At 42.6% G+C, this 20,714-nt stretch overlaps 1 protein-coding gene across 6 annotated transcripts in view; it reads right to left on the minus strand.

The window, feature by feature from the left end:
* Positions 1-17,120, minus strand: part of Btrc (beta-transducin repeat containing E3 ubiquitin protein ligase) — a 211,122-nt gene extending 194,002 nt beyond the window's left edge. For 3 of the 6 annotated variants that reach the window (XM_045149718.1, XM_045149707.1, XM_004659429.3), the window contains exon 1: positions 16,997-17,118. In XM_045149718.1, the coding sequence (XP_045005653.1) occupies positions 16,997-17,044 (48 nt within the window). In that variant the 5' untranslated portion in view covers positions 17,045-17,118. Of the gene's footprint in view, positions 1-16,609; positions 16,631-16,996 lie in introns of those variants that run through there. The other 3 variants (XM_004659430.3, XM_004659432.3, XM_045149715.1) reach the window with 3 other exon arrangements.
* Between the last annotated feature and the right edge of the window lie 3,594 nt (positions 17,121-20,714).

Below are 20,714 nucleotides of genomic sequence, written 5' to 3' on the forward strand. Positions count from 1 at the left end.
CACTTTGTGCATCTGGATTTAAGTGGTGCTGGAGAATTGAATGTCTGTTAGACTTTATGAGCAAACACCTTTAACCATTGAATCTTCTCTCCAGCCCAGAAAATTATTATTCTAATATTATCATTAAGTACCTAGTCAAATTATATAAAGTTCTAATCTGATTTTTTCAATAAATTACTTATATTTGTCAAATACAAAAAAAAAGAAATTTTCAAAACTGAAAAATGTGGCACATACATGTAATTCCAATGTCTGGGAGGCTGAGGCAGGAGGACTATGAGTTCAAAGCCAGCCTGGACTATACACAGTGAGTTCATTCTAAACCAGCCTGAGCTACCTATATTCTTTCTGCCAAAAAAATAAATAAATAAACAAAGGAAATAAAAATACAAATGCTCCTTGACCTTCAACAGGGCAAAGTCCACATAAGCTGAAAGCACTATTAAGTCAAAAGTAAAGTTGAAAGGTGAGCATAGTGGCACACACCTATAATCCCAGCACTTGAGAAGCTGAGGCAGGAGGATTTCCACAAGTTTGAGACAAATCAGAGCTATATAGCAAGGCACTGTCAAAGAAAGGAAGAAAAAGAGGGTGAGCTTGGAGGTATTGTTCAGAGGTACAGTACTTACCAAGCAAACACAAGGCCCTGAGTTTGGTATGTAGCACTAACAGAAGGAAAAAAAAATGCATCTAAACCATGGTGGGACAAGCCTGTAATCCCAGCACTGGGGAGGTAGAGTGAGGATCCAGGTCAACCTGGGTTGTATGACAAGATTCTAAATTAAAAAAATAAAAAAAGGCTGGAGAGATGGATTAGCAGTTAAGGCATTTGCCTGAAAAGCCAAAGGACCTAGGTTCAATTCCCCAGGACCCACGTAAGCCAGATGCGCAAGGGGGCGCATGTGTCTGGAGTTCATTTGCAATGGCCACAGCCCTGGCATGCCCATTCTCTCTCTCTACCTGCCTATCTATTTCTCTTTCCCCCCTCTCTCGCAAATAAATAATTTTTTTTAAAAATTTGCTAAACTGCTACACAAAATCTACTGAACATCATGGCTCAGCAACATAGTCCACTGTAAATTGCTTATTGTACTGATCATGTGGCTGACTCGGAGCTGTCATGACTCCAAATCACAAGACAGTTATCACAATGCATATCACTAGCCAGGAAAACCTCAAAATTCAAAGTAAGTTTTCTACTGAATGCATGCTTTTTATGATTAGGTCTAACAATCATGAACCACCATAAATTAGAGATCAACAGTCCAAAAATAACAAAAGAGCTGGGCATGGTGGCACACATCCTTAATCCCAGTACTCAGAAGGCAGAGGTAGGAGGATTGCTGCAAGTTCAAAGCCACTCTAAGACTACGTAGTTAATTCCAGGTCAACCTGGGCAAGAGAGAGACCCTACCTTGGAAAAAACAAAAACAAAACAAAAAAGATAGCAAACTGGGGCTGGAGAAATGGCTTAGCAGTTAAGTGCTTGCCTGTGAAGCCTAAGGACCACAGTTCAATTCCCCAGAACCCACGTAAGGTAAGCCATATGCACATGGTGGAGTATGCATCTGGAGTTTGTTTGCAGTGGAGGAAGGCCCTGGGATGCCCATTCTCTCTCCCTCCATCTCTCTCTCTCTCTCAATAAATAAATACATAATTTTTAAAAAAGATAGCATACTAAAAACTAGCTACTTTAAGATGCATATAATTTTTATTTTTATAGCACAGTCTAAGTAAAGTGCTTTCACATGTATCTTCTTACCAGATCCTCAAAAACACCCAGTAGACAGAACAACTAATGTTATCTCCATCTTAGAGACTAGGTAGTAGAGGACAGAGTCAATGCAATAGAATGGTGAAGAGCAGCAACCGAGGATCTAGGAATGTTTAACATTCCAGCTTTAGATAGGGTTGAATTCCAATCAGCTGTACCATTTATATAGGCAAGGGATGCAGCTCAGGTGGTAGAGGGATGCCCAACACACATGAAGCCCTGGACTCAATCTCCAGCAATGCATAATACTGGATGTGGTGGCACACACCTATAATTCCAGAATTCTGTAGGCAGAGGTAAAAGGATCAGAAAGGTCAAATTATCCTCAACTACATAGGAGTTTGAGAACAGCCTGGGCTATATGAGACATGAGAGAGACTTTGTCTCAAAAACAACGGGCTGGAGAGATGGTTCAGAGGTTAAGGAGCTTGCCTGCAAAGTCTAACAACCCCAGTTTGATTCCCCAGTACCCATGCAAAGCCAGATACACAAAATGGCACATACATCTGGAGTTTGTTTGCAGTGGCTGGAGCCCTGGGGTACACATTCTCTCTGTTTGTCTTTCTCTCTGTTTGCAAATAAATAAATACATTTAAAAAAAGAAAAAAGAAAAGAAAACAGAACCTCTGAGTGATCTTGAGGAAGTAATCTAACCTCTTTGTGCCTTCATTTCCTGCTGTTCACTACTTATAAATCATGGTGCCAGTGCTATGTGCATAATAGGGTGGAAGGAGCAAGTGAATTAATTAATATATGCAAAGTGCCCAGCATCCTGCTGGATAGGCTGAACTGTGTTTGCTGCTATTACTGCTGCTGCTATTTTACAATTATTACTACCACTGCCAAGGTGCAAGATTAGTAAATAGTAAAGACAAGACTTGAAACAATTTTTCTCAAACTCCTGTGTAATATCCACTATACCAGTTTCAATCACTTATAGTTATAGAAGGAAAAATAGTGACAAATGTCACTGCAAAAAGAAAAAGATGTGCATGCCCATATGACAAGAGTGTATGAATAAAAGAAGTGTACTGATTTAAAAAGTTGTTGCCAGTTATGGCACTTGGGGTATAGAAGCAAGACTAGGAATTCAAGGTCCTCTGCGTAGTGAGGCCAAGACCATCCTGGGCCACATGGAAATCTTGATTCAAAATCGCAAAGAGGGCTGGAGAAATGGCTTAGCAGTTAAGGCACTTGCCAGCAAAGCTAAAGGACCCAGGTTTGGTTCCCCAGTACCCACATAAAAGCTGGATGCACAAGGTGGTGCAAGCATCTGGATGACAGTGGCTAATGGCCCTGGCACACCTATTCTCTCTCTTTATCTGCTTCTTTCTCTCTCTCTCAAATAAAATATTTTTTTAAAAAGGCTAGAATTAGGGCTGGAAAGATGGCTAAGTTTAAAGCATTTGCCTGCAAAATCAAAGGAACCAGGTTCAATTCCCCAGGACCCAAGTAAGACAGATGCACAAGGTGGTGCATGCATCTAGTTTGTTTGCAGTGGCTAGAGGCCCTGACCTGCCCATTCTCTCTCTATCTGCCTCTTTTTCTTTCTCTCTCTAATAAATAAACTTTTAAAAATAAAATTTAATTTAAAAAAGAAAAAGATAATCTTATCTAGTCTATGAAAGCATAACCTTAAATGTTTGCAGTCCTTTATAATTCCAACAGAGTTTCACTATTCAGAATTTCCCTTAGTCTTCATAATAGCTCCTTGATATAAAAGTCAGTATTATCATTGCTTTTCCGATAAGGCAAATCAGTTTCAAAAAGGTTAAGCAATTACTTAATGTCTTATGACTGTTAGAAAGTACAGCCTGAGAACCAGGCCTTATTTTCACTGTTGCATGGTCTAAAATTCATGTTATAATCCAAACTAAGCCAATTACAAGGCATTTCAAAGAAAACATAATTAATAAAGATAGGCAGAACTTCTGTATTGTCAGTTATAAACAAAATAAGTTATCACTAGTCCATCCAACAAAACAGATGTCACTTTGTAGAGTTTTGATATTTTTCTTAAATACCTTTGAAAACAAGGATCAAAAAATATGAACTCTTATAAAAAGAACTTTATTGTATTTTTATAGCTTATTACATACCTTGTAACAATCATTTTGTTAAATGTGAATGTCAGTTTTATTTTCGGTCCCTTTTTTTCTGGCTATTTACAAGCTTTGTAAGAAATCGTTCCTTAATTAAGTCTAAACATAGTTTTATATAAATGGATTCCTGGAAATAAAACGTTCAGACTTAAGAAATGATTGTTACAGAGACTGTAACAGGCCGTAAAAAAAACGAATGCCACTTTAAACAAAGATTTCTCATTTTAATTAAAAAGATAATCATCAGATCATTCCTACACTTAACAGAACCATTTAAGGAAGCTTCTTTGAAAAAAAAAAATCGAAAGTATCTTATTCAGGCTTCCACAGTATAATCTATAATAGATCTGAATACAACTCTCAGCTGATCTAATGGGAATTCTTATTACCAAACCTAAATTTTAAAGATATACTGAAAGCGAACAAGGCTGGGGCTGTAGCTCAAAGCCTTGGGTTTTATGCTGAGAGGGAGGTGGGCAAGAGAATTAAGGAGGAGGAAGGAAAGGGGAAGAAAGCCCAAATGAGAGAACTATAATTTTCAGTTCTTTAAAACATGAATACTTTCAAAATGTAAGTATTTCCCCACAAAATACTGATAAAAACACATTTAAGAATACTACGGGCTGGAGAGATGGTTCAGTGGCTGGGGTAGGAGGATTGTTGTGAGCTTGAGGCCAGCCTGGAGCTACAGAGTGAGTTCTGTCACTCTGCAGCTCCTTGTCAGGCTGTTCTACTTAAATTTCACATCAGTCAAGGCTACATGTCACAAACAAAAATACTTAGCATGATTACATGAGGATTCTAAAAACAAGGATTCTAGTTTGTTGATGAGGTTTGGGTAGGCCAGATAAAAGGACTATTTATAAGACTATCACACAAAGGTAACATAAATATGTACATTTAAAAGTTTCTGCCTGATGTGGTGGGGCATGCCTTTAATCCCAGCAGAGGTAGAACTGCTGAGTTCAAGGCCACCCTGAGACTACATAGTAAATTCCGGGTCAGCCTGGACTAGAGCTAGACACTACCTCAAAATACCAAAAAAAAGATTCTACACTCAAACTTTGATAAAAGTTGAAACAATAGGGTTGGAGAGATGGCTGAAAAGTTAAGGTGTTTGCTTGCAAAGCCTAACAACCCTGGTTCAATTCCACAGTATTCATGTAAAGCCAGATGCACTAAGTGGCACATGTATCTGGATTTCATTTGCAGTGGTTAGAGGCCCTGGCATGCCTATGCCCATTCTCATTCATTTTCTCTCTTTCTCTTCCTCTGCTTATAAATAAAAATAAACTTTTTAAAAGTTGAAGCAATGTGCCAGGCGTGGTGGCTCACACCTTTAATCCCAGCACTCGGGAGGCAGAGGTGGGAGGATTGCCGTGAGTTCGAGGCCACACTGAGACTCGGTAGTGAATTCCAGGTCAGCCTGGGCTACAGTGAGACCCTACCTCGAAAAACCAAAAAAAAAAGTTGAAGCAATGTATTATGATTTTCTAAGTTATGCCTGGAAGGTGTAAAAATTGTTAGAGGCATAACTCCATGAGGCAGGGATCTTTTCAATTAATTCAGTTGACTTTGACTTTTAAATAGGCTGGTTTTGTCTCTGATCACTTGGGAACTTCCAGCTGGGGGTGAGTTGTTGCTGGGCCTGGGCTGGCTCAACCCAGACCCAGGGCCAGCCGGAAGAGCTCCCTAGCCTTTCCTCTCCACATGGGCTCCTTTACTCCCTCCAGCTCCCCACATGGCAGGAGCACTTTGAGCTTTTCTTTCTCTGTTTTTTTCTATGGTCTTCCCAGGCCCCCCACATGGGATCTCTGGCCATGTGGGTGCCTTTCTTTGTCTGTGTACTTCCCTCAATAAATATAATAATTTAGTAATTATAAATAAATAAATAGTCTGTTTTTAACTCGGACCATGCAAAATTTGTTAAAGTTGGACAACATTCAGAGAGAATAAAGTAGCACATAATTAACTACAATGTGAAAAAGATTCACCAGTGTTCTACTTAAGTCACCTTTTTTAAACTACACTGAAACTAAACCTGAATATCACTACCTGACAGTCTGTTTCTGCAGCAATATATTACTGGAAACTGCTTCAAAATGGTTTCTATTTTCCCATGGAAACAGTTATAATGAGAAGGCTATTTCCTGAGACTTGGTAGGAAAAAGAGTACTGGCATAACAAACACCATCAAAACAAAGATTCAATAATTATAAAACTCTGCAATCAGTGGCTGGGGGCCCTGGCATGCCCGTTCTCTCTCTCCCTCTTTCTCTCTGTCAAATAAATATATAAAAATAAAATATTTTTTAAAACTCTGCAATCATTAAAAAAGGAAATTATGTTCCAGCTTCATAAAATGGGATTAACACTCCAACAAAGAGCAAGTATGCTTTCAAACTGTAGAAAGAATAATTCTTCCACATTCACTCATTAAACAAATTTAACCTCAAGCTAATAACCAACTAAAATAAACATTAAACATTTAATTACCAATCATTTAGTTTTGCTTACTATAATACAGACTGCTGCTTGGGATGATTTACAAAGAGAGAATAAGATAGAAGGGGCCAAACACATACATTACTCAGGAGAAAGCCTGCCTGAATAAATAAGCAAGCTATTCAAGATCATACCACTGATCTATGCTTCCAGGGACAGGACAGAGAAGACTGATTACCTTGTTCAAGATCACTATATCTACATACAAGGCACAGTGGCACATGCCCAATGCCACCGCTTCCACTACACAAACTGAGGCAGAAGGACTGCTGAGTTCAAGGCCAGCACGGGGTACACAGTGAGTTCGAGGTCAGACTTGACTAAATATTGAGACCCGGTATCTCAAAATAGCCACAAGTGCTCCACACAAGAACAAGTGTCATGCTACAGAGATGCCTCAGTGGTTAAAAGTACTTGCTGCACAAGCCTGACCGCCAGAGTTCAGATTCCCAGCACCATGGGAAAGCAGGACGTGCAATGGCACATGTGTCTGTAATCCCAAAGTGCCTATGGCCATGGGAGGTGGCTAGGAAAATCCCAAAACTCCCAAGGTCAGCTAGCTTGGCCTTCCCAGAGACCGACCAATAAGAGAAATTCTGTCTCAAATAAAGATCAACACCAAGAGGTTGCCCTCTAACCTCCACCCATATACACACAAAAGAGCACAGGTATCTAGATAAACTCTCTTTCATTCTCATTGTCACAGTGCTGAGTTGAAATTTTGTTACATAAGTTTCAGAGTACCTTACATATCTTTGAAGAACCATGAACATTCAATAGCACAAGCTCTTCAAAAATATTTGCCCGCCAGGCATGGTGGCACATGCCTGTAATCCCACCACTTGGGATGCTGAGGCAGGCAAGAGGATTATGAATTCTAGGTCAAACTGGGCTACATACTGAGATCCAGTCACAAAAACATCACATAAAGTCTGTGGTAGAATATTACAGCATATCAAATACTTTCTTCAGCTGATCATGTATTATCTTTTGTGTTTGATCCTCAATGAATGAAGGCCTCAAGAGGTGAGGCATGCATCAAAGAGATTCAAATCAAAACCACGATACACCTTTAGAATACCTAAAAAAAAAAAAAATTATACACAATCTCAAGCACTACTAGTCAGATTTTACTTTTTCTTTTTCCTTTTCCTTCTTATTTGTTCTATCATAAACTCCCAGGCAAAACTGACTCATTCCATCTCCTGAATATCCTTGAGCAGGGTGTGGTGGAACAAGTCAGCAATTCCAGCACAAGGGAGGCTGAGTCAGAGGACCACAAATAAGGCCAACCTGAGCTACATGGTGAGACCCAATTTCAAAAAAAAAAGGTGTATATGTACATAGACACAAACACATGGATTTCATTTGAATATCCTATTCTGTACTTGCCCACAGTACCTTAGGGCCACATAGCCTCTTGCTTATTTGTTGCTTAGTAACAGGGCTTCATTATATACAATTCAGATGGCTTGGAACTCACCAGATTCTGGCCTCAGCTTCCAAGTGTTAGGATTATGGTATGTGCCATCACACCTGGCCAGATACACCATTTTTCATGAACTGTAAAATTCAAGTGTTAGGGCTGAAGAAATGGCTCAATGGCTAAAGACTTGCTTGCAAGGCTTGTTGATAGCCTGAATTTGATTCCCAAAGTAGCACATGCACCTGGAGTTTGCAGTAGTAGGATGCGCTGATGCACCCCTTCTCTCTTTCTCCCTCTCTCTCAAAATAAGTATTTCAAGTGTTAGTTGCAGATCTGGACATGTTGGCGCACAGCTGTAATCTTGGGAGGCAGAGGCATGAGAATCAAAAGTCCAAGGTCATCTATCCTTGGCTACACAGAAAATTAAGAGGCCAGTGCAGGCTACAGAAGACTCTGTCTCAAAATATAAAACAAGTCAGGTGTGGTGGCTCACAACTTTAATCCCAGCATTTGAGAGGCTAAAGTAAGAGGATTGTCATGAGTTCAAGGCCAACCTGGGCTATAGTAAGACCTTGCTCAAGACAAAAAGATCCTGGATATGAGCTGAAGCATTTGGCCAGGACAATAGGAGGTGGGGAGATGCATAAGAAAATACTAAGAATCTTGAGTTGCCATTGAGGAACATATAAGAGTCAGATACTGGCTGGAAATAAGACTGGGGCACAACGGGCACAATCATGGGATAGGTGCTCACCCTCTTTAAAAGATAAATGTAGACATGAGCTTTTGATTCTGGCATGGGAATAAGAATGGTCTACTGCAACTGTCTGTCAGCATTACTACTAGACCCTGTATCTTCAACATGGAAACCATGAAGTGCCAGATGAGCATGTTGGTAGATGCCTATAATCACATCAACTGGGAGGCAGAGCAAGAAGATCTGTAGTCCAAGATCAGACTCACTGGGTTCCAGACCAGTCTACGCTGAGCAAACCGTGTCTCAAAGACACAAATTAAAAATAAGAGAAACAAGCCAGGTGTGGTGGCACATGCCTTTAATCCCAGCACTCAGGAGGCAGAGGAAAGATGATCACCATGAGTTTGAGGTCACCCTGAGACTACAGAGTGAATTCCAGGTAGCTTGGGCTAGAGTGAGACCTCACCTCAACACCTCAAACAACCAAAAAGAAAAAAAGAGAGAGAGAGAGAAACAGGACTGGAGAGATGGCTTAGTGGTTAAGGCCTTTGCTTGCAAAGCCAAAAGACCCAGATTCAACTCCCCAGGACCCTTGTAAGCCAGATACACAAGGTGGCACATGTGTCTGGAGTTCGTTTGCAGTGCCTGCCCATTTTCTATCTGCCTCTTTCTCTTTCCCTCTCTCTCAAGTAAATAAAAATATTTTTAAAATACTTAAATATATATATATACATATATGGAGAAGATGGCTTAGTGGTTAAGGTGTTTGCCTGCAAAACCAAAGGACCCTGGTTTGATTCCTCAGGACCCACACAAGCCAGATGCTCCAGGAAGCACATGCCTCTGGAGTTTGTTTGCAGTGGTTGGAGGCCTTGTGTGTCCATTCTTTCTCTTTCTCAAATAAATAAACAAAGCATATTTTTAAAAAAATACTAGCTGGGTCTGGTGGTGCATGCCTTTAATCCCAGCACTCAGAAAGCAGAGGTAGAGGATCACTGTGAGTTTGAGGCCACCCTGAGACTACACAGTGAATTCTAAGTCAGCCTGAGTGAAACAGGGCTGGAGAGATGGCTTAGCGGTTAAGGCACTCGCCTGCAGAGCCAAAGGACCCAGGTTCAATTCCCTAGGACCCACGTAAGACAGATATACAAGGTGGTGTGTGCTTCTGGAGTTTGTTTGCAGAGGATAGAGACCCTGGCACACCCATTCTCATATTCTCTCTCTCTGCCTCTTTCCCTAAAATAAATAAATTTTTTAAATTAAAAAATAATACTAATAAAAGAAACAGTCAGGCACCGTGGTGCATACCTTTAATTTCAACACTCAGGAGGCAGAGGTAGGAGGATTATCATAAGTTCAAGGCCAGCCCGAGACTACATAGTGAATTAAAGGTCAACCTGGGCTAGAGCAAGACCTTACCTCAAAAAAAAAAAATAAAAAAAGTGAACAAAAGAACTGAAGCACCCTGCAGTAAGCTATTCTGTAACAACTTGCTTATTTTCTTTTGGGGAAGGTTTTGTTTTTGCATTTTTTTTTTTTTTTACATAGGGTCTCATGTAGCCTAGGTTAGCCTTAAGCTCCCCTATGTGACCAAAGATAGCCTTGAATTTTTTTATATTTATGTATGAAATAATGGGCATGCCAGGGTTTTATGCCATTGCAAACAAACTCCATACACATGTGCCACTTTGAGCATCTGGTTTTACATGGGTACTGGGGAACAAAACCAGGGCCGTCAGGCTTTGCAAGCAAGTGCCTTTAACCACTAAACCATCTCTCCATGCCCAGCCCTTTTTTTTTTTTTAACTATCTTACATGAGTAAATGGGCGTGAACGTCTTTGTGTGTGCATGCCTGTGCAGGCCAGAGGTGTCTCACTCATGAATGCCATCCACCTTTTTTTTTAAAAAAAAAATTTTATTTATTTATTTGAGAGCGACAGACACAGAGAGAAAGACAGATAGAGGGGGGGAGAGAGAATGGGCGCGCCAGGGCTTCCAGCCTCTGCAAACAAACTCCAGACGTGTGCGCCCCCTTGTGCATCTGGCTAATGTGGGACCTGGGGAACCGAGCCTCGAACCGGGGTCCTTAGGCTTCACAGGCAAGCGCTTAACCGCTAAGCCATCTCTCCAGCCTACCATCCACCTTTTTGAGACATGGTCTCTTACTGGCTTGGAGCTCACCTATTAGGTAAGACTGCCTGGCCAGCAAGCCCCAGGGTCCTCCTGTGCCTACCTCCCAGTCCTGAGATCACAGGCACATGCCACCAAGCCCAACATTTTTATGTGGGTACTAAGGAGTGAACTCTCATCTTTATATTTGCAAGGCAAGCGATTTACCAATTGAGCTATGGCTCTATCCCACAGCCTTGAACTCTTGATCCTCCTGCCCCACCTCCTAAGTGCTGGGGTTACAGGTAGCCACATATTTTAGACCCTATCTCAGAAAACTAAAACCAAAACAAACAAATGTTAAAAGATAACGATTTCTGGGGGCTGGGGAGATGGCTCAGTGGTTAAAGGTGCTTGCTTGCAAAGCATGCCAACCCAGGGTTCAATTCCCCAGCACCCACATAAAGCCAGATGCACAAAGTGGTAAATGCATCTGGAGTCAATATGCAGTGGCAAGAGGCCCTGGTGTGCCTATCCTCTCATATTCTTCCTCTCTCTCCCCTTGCAAATAAATAAGTAAAATACATAGTGATTTCTGGGGCCTGGGGAGATGGCTCAGCAGTTAAAGGTGCTTGTTTGCAAAGCTTGCTGGCTCCAGTTCAACTCCCCAGCACCCCACATAAAGTCAGATGCGCAAAGTGGTGGATATGTCTGGAGTTCACTTGCAGGGTTAAAAAGCCCTGGCATTCATTTTCTATTTCCTACCTGTCTCATGCTGTATTATCATACATCACAAACTGATCCCATTTGTAATTCTGGCCTTAACATCTAACTAGAATAACATTTATGGCAGAGGGTCTCAAAAGCTAGACCCCAGGAATGCTCTGCTCCCTCCCTGTTTATGAATGTATCTTCACATTAATAGGCCGAGGTTATCTCCCTACCCCACACTGCACATGTACACGTGCATGCACACACACAATATATCTTGACACTCTGACTTTAGGTCAGCCGGGCCTGGCTTCAATCACAGTGGCATTATTAGATGTTCTTCAATCATAGTGACATTATTAGACTTTCTTTTTCAGTTTTTTTTTCAATCTTGGACTTTTAAATCCACCACTTAAGAACATTGGCAGTTTCTACCTTCTATTTCCTGGAATACTCCTTCTTGGAGCACGGCCACCATGCTTTAAGGAAACCAAGGAGAGGCTTGTATAGAGAACTGAAGGTCTTGAGCTTTATCTAAACTCTCTGACATGTGAATGCAGCCTCTGTGAATTCCAGCTATGTGGGCACCCCAGTCAACATCAAGTAAACAGGAAAACTCTTCCAATTGAAGAAAAGTTAATGCATTGATTTTTTAAAAAAATGTTTAAATAAATAAATTTTCAAGGTGATTTGTTACACAGCAACACTTTTGCTTTTTTGGTTTTTGAGACAAGGTCTCACTTTGTAGCCCATGCTGGCCTTGACCTCATGATATACCTGCCTATCCCTTGCAAGTGTTGGAATGGCAAATATGCATCATTACACCTGACAATATTTACCTGTTTGCTGCTTCACTTATCAGCTCTTTATAAAAAGTATTTGGTGGCTGAGTAGTTGGTTTAGCAGTTAAAGTGCTTGCCTACAAAGACAAAGAACCCAGGTTTGATTCCCCAGGACCCACATAAGCCAGATGCACAAGGTAGTTCATGCATCTGGAGTTTGTGTGCAATGGCTAGAGGCCCTGGAGTGCCCATTCTCTCTCTCTCTCTTTCACTCTCCCTACCCTCAGTGCCTCTTTTTTTGCTCTCCTTCTCAAATAAATAAATAATTAAATTTTTTTTAAAAAGATGTCTTTTAAATAAAAATATGTCTTTTAAATACTTTTATTTGGCAGAGAGAAAGAGTGAATGTGTGTTCTGGAACCTCCTGCCGCTACAAACCAACTCCAGATGCATCCCATTTTGTGTGTCTGGAAGCTTTATGTGGGCACTGGGGAACTGATCCTGGGTCATCAGGTTTTGCAAGCAAGTGCCTTTAACTGCTAATCCCAGAAAAAAATATTTGTATGTCTTAAAATTACTTCATCTGAGATTCAAGTGGTCTTCCAATTGATTTTGGAAACAGCTGTGAAAGAATATCAGGTGATTATGATCAAAATACATTCTGTGGGGCTGGAGAGATGGCTTAGCGGTTAAGCGCTTGCCTGTCAAGCCTGAGGACCCTGGTTGGAGGCTTGATTCCCCAGGACCCACTTTAGCCCGATGCACAAGGGGGCGCATGCGTCTGGAGTTAGTTTGCAGTGGCTGGAAGCCCTGGCACACCCATTCTCTCTCCCCCTCTCTCTCTCTTTCTCTGCCTGTTGCTCTCAAATAAATAAATAAAGATAAACAAAAAAAAATTTTAATACATTGCATGTGTGTGTAAAAATTGTCAATATTTTTTTAAATGCATTTATTCTACCTATTTTTCAAAATACACATCAATTTCTTCCCTTTCTACCCACCATACAATCTTAAATAAATACATGTGGCCTACATTCCTTATTTATTTTCATTTACCTGCTCAGCTCTTCTTCCAGTTCCCTTTCTTTTCTGAGGTTTCTACTTTCATTAACCAAGGAAATACTAGAAAAGATCACTGAGGACTTCTCCAGCTGAATGGACATCAGCACATAGATTATTCAACTCAACTATTACTTTCTCATTAATTACCAGTTTTCAGAAGTTAAACAATCAGCTTCCACTACCTCTCACAAGACCAAGGGCAAGCTTTAAGTCTAGATGATGTGTGAATTATGGCTAACTCTGAATTAGCAGTCCCGTTAACATTAATTGTAAAAGCCCTGAGCAAAGCACATTAATGTGATAAATTTATGAGAGTATCCATTTCATGCTGACATTCTAGAAGTCCAGTGCACTATGCATTATGCCACATTGCCACCTTCATGTTGGTATTCTAAACAAATTTTAAGCAGAAAAAAAAAAAATTCTAGCCCAGCTGGCTTCAAACTTACGGTGATCCTCATTCCACAGCCTCCCAAGTGCTGGGATTAGAGACATGAGCCACCATGCCAGATTTACATTTAAAATGTTTAAAGCTGGGTGTGGTGTCACATGCCTTTAATCCCAGCAGAGTGAGACCCTACCTCAAAAAAAAAAAAAAAGTTTTGGGACTAGAGTGATGGCTCAGCAGTTACTTGCTTGCAAAGCCTGCCAACCCAGGTTTGATTCCCTAATACCCACGTAAAGCCAGATGCATCTGGAGTTCATTATCTGGAGTTTGTTAGCAGCTGCAGCAAGGCCTGGCACACCCATCCTTATTCTCTTTTTCTCTCTCTCCCTATCGCTATCACCTTCCCTCCCTCTCTCAAAATTTTTTTTTTAAATTTAATTGTGTAAAGCAAGGTATTTGTACCAATGTTGTCATTAGTAGCTGAGGGAAAAGTCAAAACAAGGCAAATACTAAAAAAGTTTCCAATCTGATTGAAATGATACCCTTCCATTGTGCACTGTGCACTAATTATTGATGCAAACTCAAATATCTTCCCTGTCTCAAAACTGACTCTGAATAAACAGACATGTTATAGCACAGTAAAAGGCACTAAGAGGATGTTGTGACTTACTCAGATTCATAATAAAGCTGTTACTGAGCTGAAACAGGATACCAACTCTCTAAGTCTCCGTTTTCTGCTTCTCTCATTAAGGTGTCATTCTTGGTGACCCTCTTCCAGTTGGGCTATTCTCAAATAGCAGCCACAAAAGCAGGCAAGGTCAAAAGTGAAAGTAACTAAAATTAAAGGAAAAAAATTGGCTTCTCCCTGTGGACACTGACTCAACATTTAATAATGTGTGGTGCCCCAAAGCTGCAAACTATTTCTTAGCCATCTCCAAGTCGTCTTAACTCAATCAGGAGGCCATTATCAACACCCAACTCACTGGTACAAAGCTGAGATCAAGTTAATTCAGAATATCCCTAAGGCTGAGTTTTGAAGGGGAGTAAAGGATGATCTCACAATGTCTCTTTATGATATGTAAATCACATTATTCCACAAATCTGACATTGAGGCTGGCACTGAGAGTCAACCCTCTAAGAGAACAGGCAAACAAAACTAAGCACTTTTCTGACATATCTAAATGCTAGCTGCAGTGATAATACAATTTTTACTTACTTCTAATCCCCTCCCCATAATTTCGAAGTGTTTTGTTTTGTTTTGAGACAAGGTTGCATGTAGTCCACATTGGCCTACTAGCTATGCAGGTAGACAAATCTAGACTTGAACTCCTTTCCTCCTGTCTCCATCTCCCAAGTGCTGAGATGACAGGAGCTCACCACCAGACCCAACTTTTTTTTTTTTTTTTTTGGTTTTTCGAGGTAGGGTCTCACTCTAGCTCAGGCTGACCTGGAATTCACTATGTAGTCCCAGGGTGGCCTCAAACTCACGGTGATCCTCTGATCTCTGCCTCCTGAGTGCTGGGATTAAAGGCGTGCGCCATCAACCCCAGATCTCATACCCAGCTTTTCTGTTTGTTTTTATTAAGGTCTCATCCTGTAGTCCAGGTTGGCCCTGAACTCATGGCAATCCTCTTTCCTCAGCTTCCCAAGAGCTGAAATTACAAGTGTGAGCTACCAGGGCCAGTGTTGAGGTCTGCTAATATTTTAGAAGTTCAACAGTGGACAGAAATTCAAAAAAATGTCTTCAGGTCCATTGGAATTTTATTAATGACACACTTGACCTTTACGTGTTTTTGAAGTTATTAATATAAAATAAAGCTTTAAATTTGACCAGCTTCTATAAAAATATTCTTATAAATGGGCAATTTACCCAAGCATGGTGGCTCACACCTTTAACCCTAGCACTTGGGAGGCTGAGGTAGGCAGATCGCTGTGAGTTCAGGGCCAGCCTGGGACTACAGACTGAGCTCAAGGTCAGCCTGGGCTAGAGCGTGACCCTACTTTGAAAAAAAAAGGGGGAAAGCAGTTTAAAGCCTAAATTGAACTAGGTTAGTGTTTGTTTCTTTCATTTATCGCATTTTAAGCAAAGACATAAAACACAACTAACAAAGGAATAGTTTGGAATGATAGGTCACAATGACTTCTGAAAAAAATGAAACTTGACTGCAAATAGCATCAGTGTCCCTAAGACCTCCTGCTAAGTTAGAAATCTATGCAATCCGTCATTCTTTAGCTGTAACCAGAGACTGGTTTACACCTAGGATATACAAGAAGTATTAGATTAAAAGCATCAAATATCAGACTAATCAAGTCTGCCAAGCAAAAGCTTAACAAGAGAAAAGCACTATATAACCAGGGTTCAGGGGGTTAACCAGGCCCACCAAATCCAATCTACATTCACCCTGTGCTTCAAACTAAAACTCCCAGGTACCACCAATCCTGACTACCTCCCCCACTGCCTATAACCTCCCTTTTCATATCTTGACTTTCTCCACGACTCTTACCATTTCTTCATGGCCTTTCCTCTCCCAGGAAGTGATCGAGCACCTGGCCTCCACATTTTACTACCTCACTACTTAAGGTGTGTTTTGCTGTGTTTCACCCTATCATAGGATATTTACTAACTTTGCCCCCATTACCTACACCCACGTTTCTTCCATCACCTTGTTCTTAACTACAAATTCATTTTGCCTCTCTTTTCAAACTAGAGCAGGTATCCCTTTCCTGGCATTTGTAATTCTGGCTCACAGTCAACACTGTCTTCTTCCTCTCCCAGGGACTGTCACCAAACCCCAGATCTGAGTCCTTATCTTCATAAGTAAGGCATCTTCCCTTCCAGAGTTTAACATTAGTTTGGGGAAACTGGGATCCTACCCCTCTAGTCAAAGGCTTGCTCATTCTTCAAAACTACAAGCCTCCCTCCTCCACCTTGCTAAGCCCACCTGCATCCAGCCTTATCCGTTCCCCCACCGCTCCCAGCACCCGTCTCCCCATTCAGCTGAGCTCCCCAGTATTTCCCACTCCATAATGCACCTCCTCTCCAGGGCCTTACCCTGACACCCGGCAGGACCCTGGCAGCGGCCTCACCGCGTCTCTCCACCCGGCTTCCTCGGCGCTTCAGTAACTGTCCCCACGCCCCTGTCCCTCCGGGGCCCGCGCGCCGCCGGGAGCCCCCTCCTCGAATGAGCTCCCGCTGTCACTTGGCCTCTCTTCCACAAGATGGCGGAGCTGCTGCCCCCACCTCAGGGTCCCCTCTGCAACCCCCAGCCTCCTCCCCCGAGCCGTGATCCCATCCCCTCCCGCCGCCCGGGTGGCGGGCCTCAACCCCGAGACCCACCGCCCCCTCCCCGCGGTGGCCGGACGACCCAGGCCCGTAGCTCAGCGACGCAAGCCAACGCCACTGGCCCCCGCGCATCCCCGGCCTGCAGGGCATCCTCACCATAAACTTGAGCGCTTTCTCCTGCAGCACCGCCTCCGCCGGGTCCATAATCGTCGGGGCCACTGGGTCTGCTTTCCGCCGGGGCCGCCCCTTTGGTGCCAGGCCGCAGCCAACGCAGCGCCCGGATCCCGCCTCCGCCTCCTCCTCCTCCTGCCCCCGCCCTCTCTTACCTCTCCAGCACGGGCCGAGGGCCCCCCCCCCGCCCGCTCCCCGAGGCGCACCGGCGGCTCTGCGCACGCGCCGCCCGCGGGCTCCCGGGACTTGTAGTTCTTCAGGGTCGTGCAGCCGAAGGCGAAGACCCGCTGCGAACCGCAACTCCCGCCGATCACTGCGCGGGGTCGCGGCTGCGGGCCAGCCTAATCCAGACCGCTAGCCTGCCAGGAGAGGAAATCAGCTGATGGAACTGTAGTTTCCAGCTGCTACGGATGCAAGGCGGGAGTGGGGGAGGGAGGGAGGCACGCGGGTGTCGCCGTGGTTACCGAAAGACGCCAGTGGCGACTATGCCAGGCATTTGATGGCAAGATGGCGACCAAGTGCCGCACCTGTCTCTCAAACACCATGAAAACTGGAAAGGACTCTAGGTCTTTGGGGCGGCGATTTTAGAGTCGAGGGCCCTCCTAAATTTCATTACAACAGACTCCTGCAGAAGGATTGCGAGCTAGAGGCGCCAAGCCAGTAGGCACGTGGGAGCGGCCTAAAGAGCGATGCAGAATCCCAAGGTCCTCCAAAGCTATTGCCTCGTTCTTCTCCTGAAAAGTCTTTTCTCCTCCACACGCAGACAGGTTCAGGTAGAACTCAGGCAAATCACCGTGGTTAGCTGTCAGGTTAACCTGGGGCTCGAGGGGATGGCTCAGTAGGTAAAGTGTTTGCCACAAGCACAAGACCTGAGTTCAGATCCCCACCACCCACGTAAAAATGCCAGGCATGGTGGCACGTGCCTGTAATCTCAGCGCTGCCCCGGCAGACTCAGGGAATTGCTTAGCCCAATAGGTGAGCTGTAGCTTTGGTGAGAAACCTCTCATAGAATAAAATGGAGAGCAACTGGGAAAAACCCTGTGATACCTCTGGCCTACACATGCACCAGCACCCAAATACACAGACAAGTATGGCCTGCTCTTGCCTAACCCTGACATCTAAATTCTGTACTGAGGGTCAAACGGGTACTTGTTTTACAAAAAGCAAAAGCCCTTCAATGAAATTAACAATTCAGCATGATGAAACATATCTATATTTGGGGGAGGGGGGACATTAACAGCTTATTTTGGAAATTGGATTTAGGGTTAGTCTAAAAGTGTAATTATGTTAAACCTGTACAAAGTCTCTGAATTCAAAAGATAAAAGAATTAGGAAAATGTCTTTTCACTTATATGGGAAACAGTGAGATGTAGTGGAATATGTATGTAATCCTAGCACTTGGTAGGTAGAAGCAAGAGGATGACTTCAAGTATGAGGCTAGCCTGGTCTACACAGTTCCAGGACAGCAAGATCTATATAATGAGAGCCTCTCAGAGAAAGAGGGAGAGGAACAAAAGATACAAACATTTTGTTATTGTTCTGAGGGTATAACAAGCCAGGGCCTCACCCATACTTAGCGACACTACTGCTGAGCTTCATCCCTAGTTACTCCATAGAAAACTATCTTATTTATTCACTCTTTTAACAAATATTAAGCACCTAACTATGCAGATATCATCTGAAAAAAACATGAAGATTTGGCCTGGCATGGTGGCCCATGCCTTTAATCCCAGCACTCGAGGCAGAGGTAGGAGGATCGTAGTGAGTTTAAGGCCACCTTGAGACTACATAGTGAATTCCAGGTTGGCAGAGTGAGACCCTACCTCAAAAAAAATAGAAGATTTGGTGAATTAGAACAAAATATAATGACACAGATGTATGAAAATGCTATAAAGAAACTCATTATTTTGTATGTTAATTTTAAAAATTAATTTAGGGGCTACAGAGATGACCCATCAGTTAAAAGTTAAAAGCACTTGCTTTAAAATTAATTTTAAAAGCCAGGTATGGTAGCACACACCTTTAATCCCAGCACCTGGGAGGCAGAGGTGGGAGGTTCACTGTGAGGGAGGCAAGCCTGAGATTACATAGTGAATTCCATGTCAGCCTGAGCTACAGCAAGACCCTACCTCAAAAAAGAAAGAGGGCTGGAGAGATGGTTTAGCGGTTAAGTGCTTGCCTGTGAAGCCTAAGGACCCCAGTTGGAGACTTGATTCCTCAGGACCCACATTAGGCAAATGCATAAGGGGGTGCACAAGTCTGGAGTTTGTTTGCAATGACTAGAGGCCCTGGAGAGCCCATTCTCTCTCTCTCTCATCTGCCTCTTTCTCTCTCTGTCTGTTACTCTCAAATAAATAAATGAAAATGAACAAAAAAGGGCTGGAGAGATGGCTTAGCGGTTAAGCGCTTGCCCGTGAAGCCTAAGGACCCCAGTTTGAGGCTCGATTGCCCAGGACCCACCTTAGCCAGATGCACAAGGGGGGCGCACGCATCTGGAGTTCGTTTGCAGTGGCTGGAAGCCCTAGCGTGCCCATTCTCTCTATCTATCTGCCTTTCTCCCTCTCTCTCTCTCTCTCTCTCTCTCTCACTCTCTCACTCTCTGTCACTCTCAAATAAATAAGTAAAAATGAACAAAATTTTCTTTAAATGAACAAAAAAATTTTTTAAAGAAAGAATGAGGAAAGGAAAGAAAATAAAAGAGCAAATAAAAATAATTAATTTTAAGCCAGGCATGGTGGCACACACCTTTAATCCCAGCATTTGGGAGGTGCAGGTAGGAGGATCACTGTGAGTTTGAGGCCACCCTGAGACTACATAGTGAATTCCAGGTCAGCCTGGGCTGGAATGAGACCCTACCTCGAAAAACTAAAAATAATAATAATTATTATTATTATGATTATTATTAGTTTTAGGGATGGAGACATGGCTTAGTGGTTAAGCGCTTGACTGTGAAGCCTAAGGACCCTGGAAGCCAGATGCACAAGGGGGTGCTCGCATCTGGAGTTTGGTTGCAGTGGCTGGAGGCCCTGGTGCACCCATTCTTTCTCTGCTTCTTTCTCTCTGTGTCTCACTCTCAAATAAATAAATAAATAAAATTAATTTAAAAAAAGAAACAGCCAAAAAAATGAAGATTGGTTAGTTCATGAGTGACTATGGCAGACCCAGACCCTTTCCTTGTGGCTCTAACATTTCTAGTGTGTTGATACTTTGTTCTAGTCATCCTTATGATCACAGAACTCAACACAATACCTAATATATAATGGGCTTGCAGTTAATTAAAACTTTTGTTATTGAATTTTAAAAAAAAGATAAAGTTCTACAGAAGTGCAAAATAGAGACATAGAACTTGTTGGTTAGAAACCCTCCTGGAAGCTTTTGTAGGGCTCAGGCAATAATGTGGCGTGGTTACTAGAAGAACTAAGGGAATCCTAGGCAGTTTGAAATGAACTAGTACAAGGAGCAAGTAGGTTGCTGGATCCTGCTCGGTTTTGAACCCCCCATCCCTTACCTGGAATGCTTTTTTCAGTTATGAGTACCATGCTCTACAAACACCATACACAGGAACCTTGACAAACAGAGGAGGGCCAAAGCCAAGATGGAAGAACCCTTAGGAACAACACAACAGCCATCTTCAGTTAGTGTTGACCGTTTGAAGGCATGTGTATATAACTCCGTCAGGAAACTAGGAGCAATGAGCTCAGTG

Source organism: Jaculus jaculus, chromosome 1, assembly GCF_020740685.1.
Source record: "Jaculus jaculus isolate mJacJac1 chromosome 1, mJacJac1.mat.Y.cur, whole genome shotgun sequence".
Lineage (NCBI taxonomy): Eukaryota > Metazoa > Chordata > Mammalia > Rodentia > Dipodidae > Jaculus > Jaculus jaculus.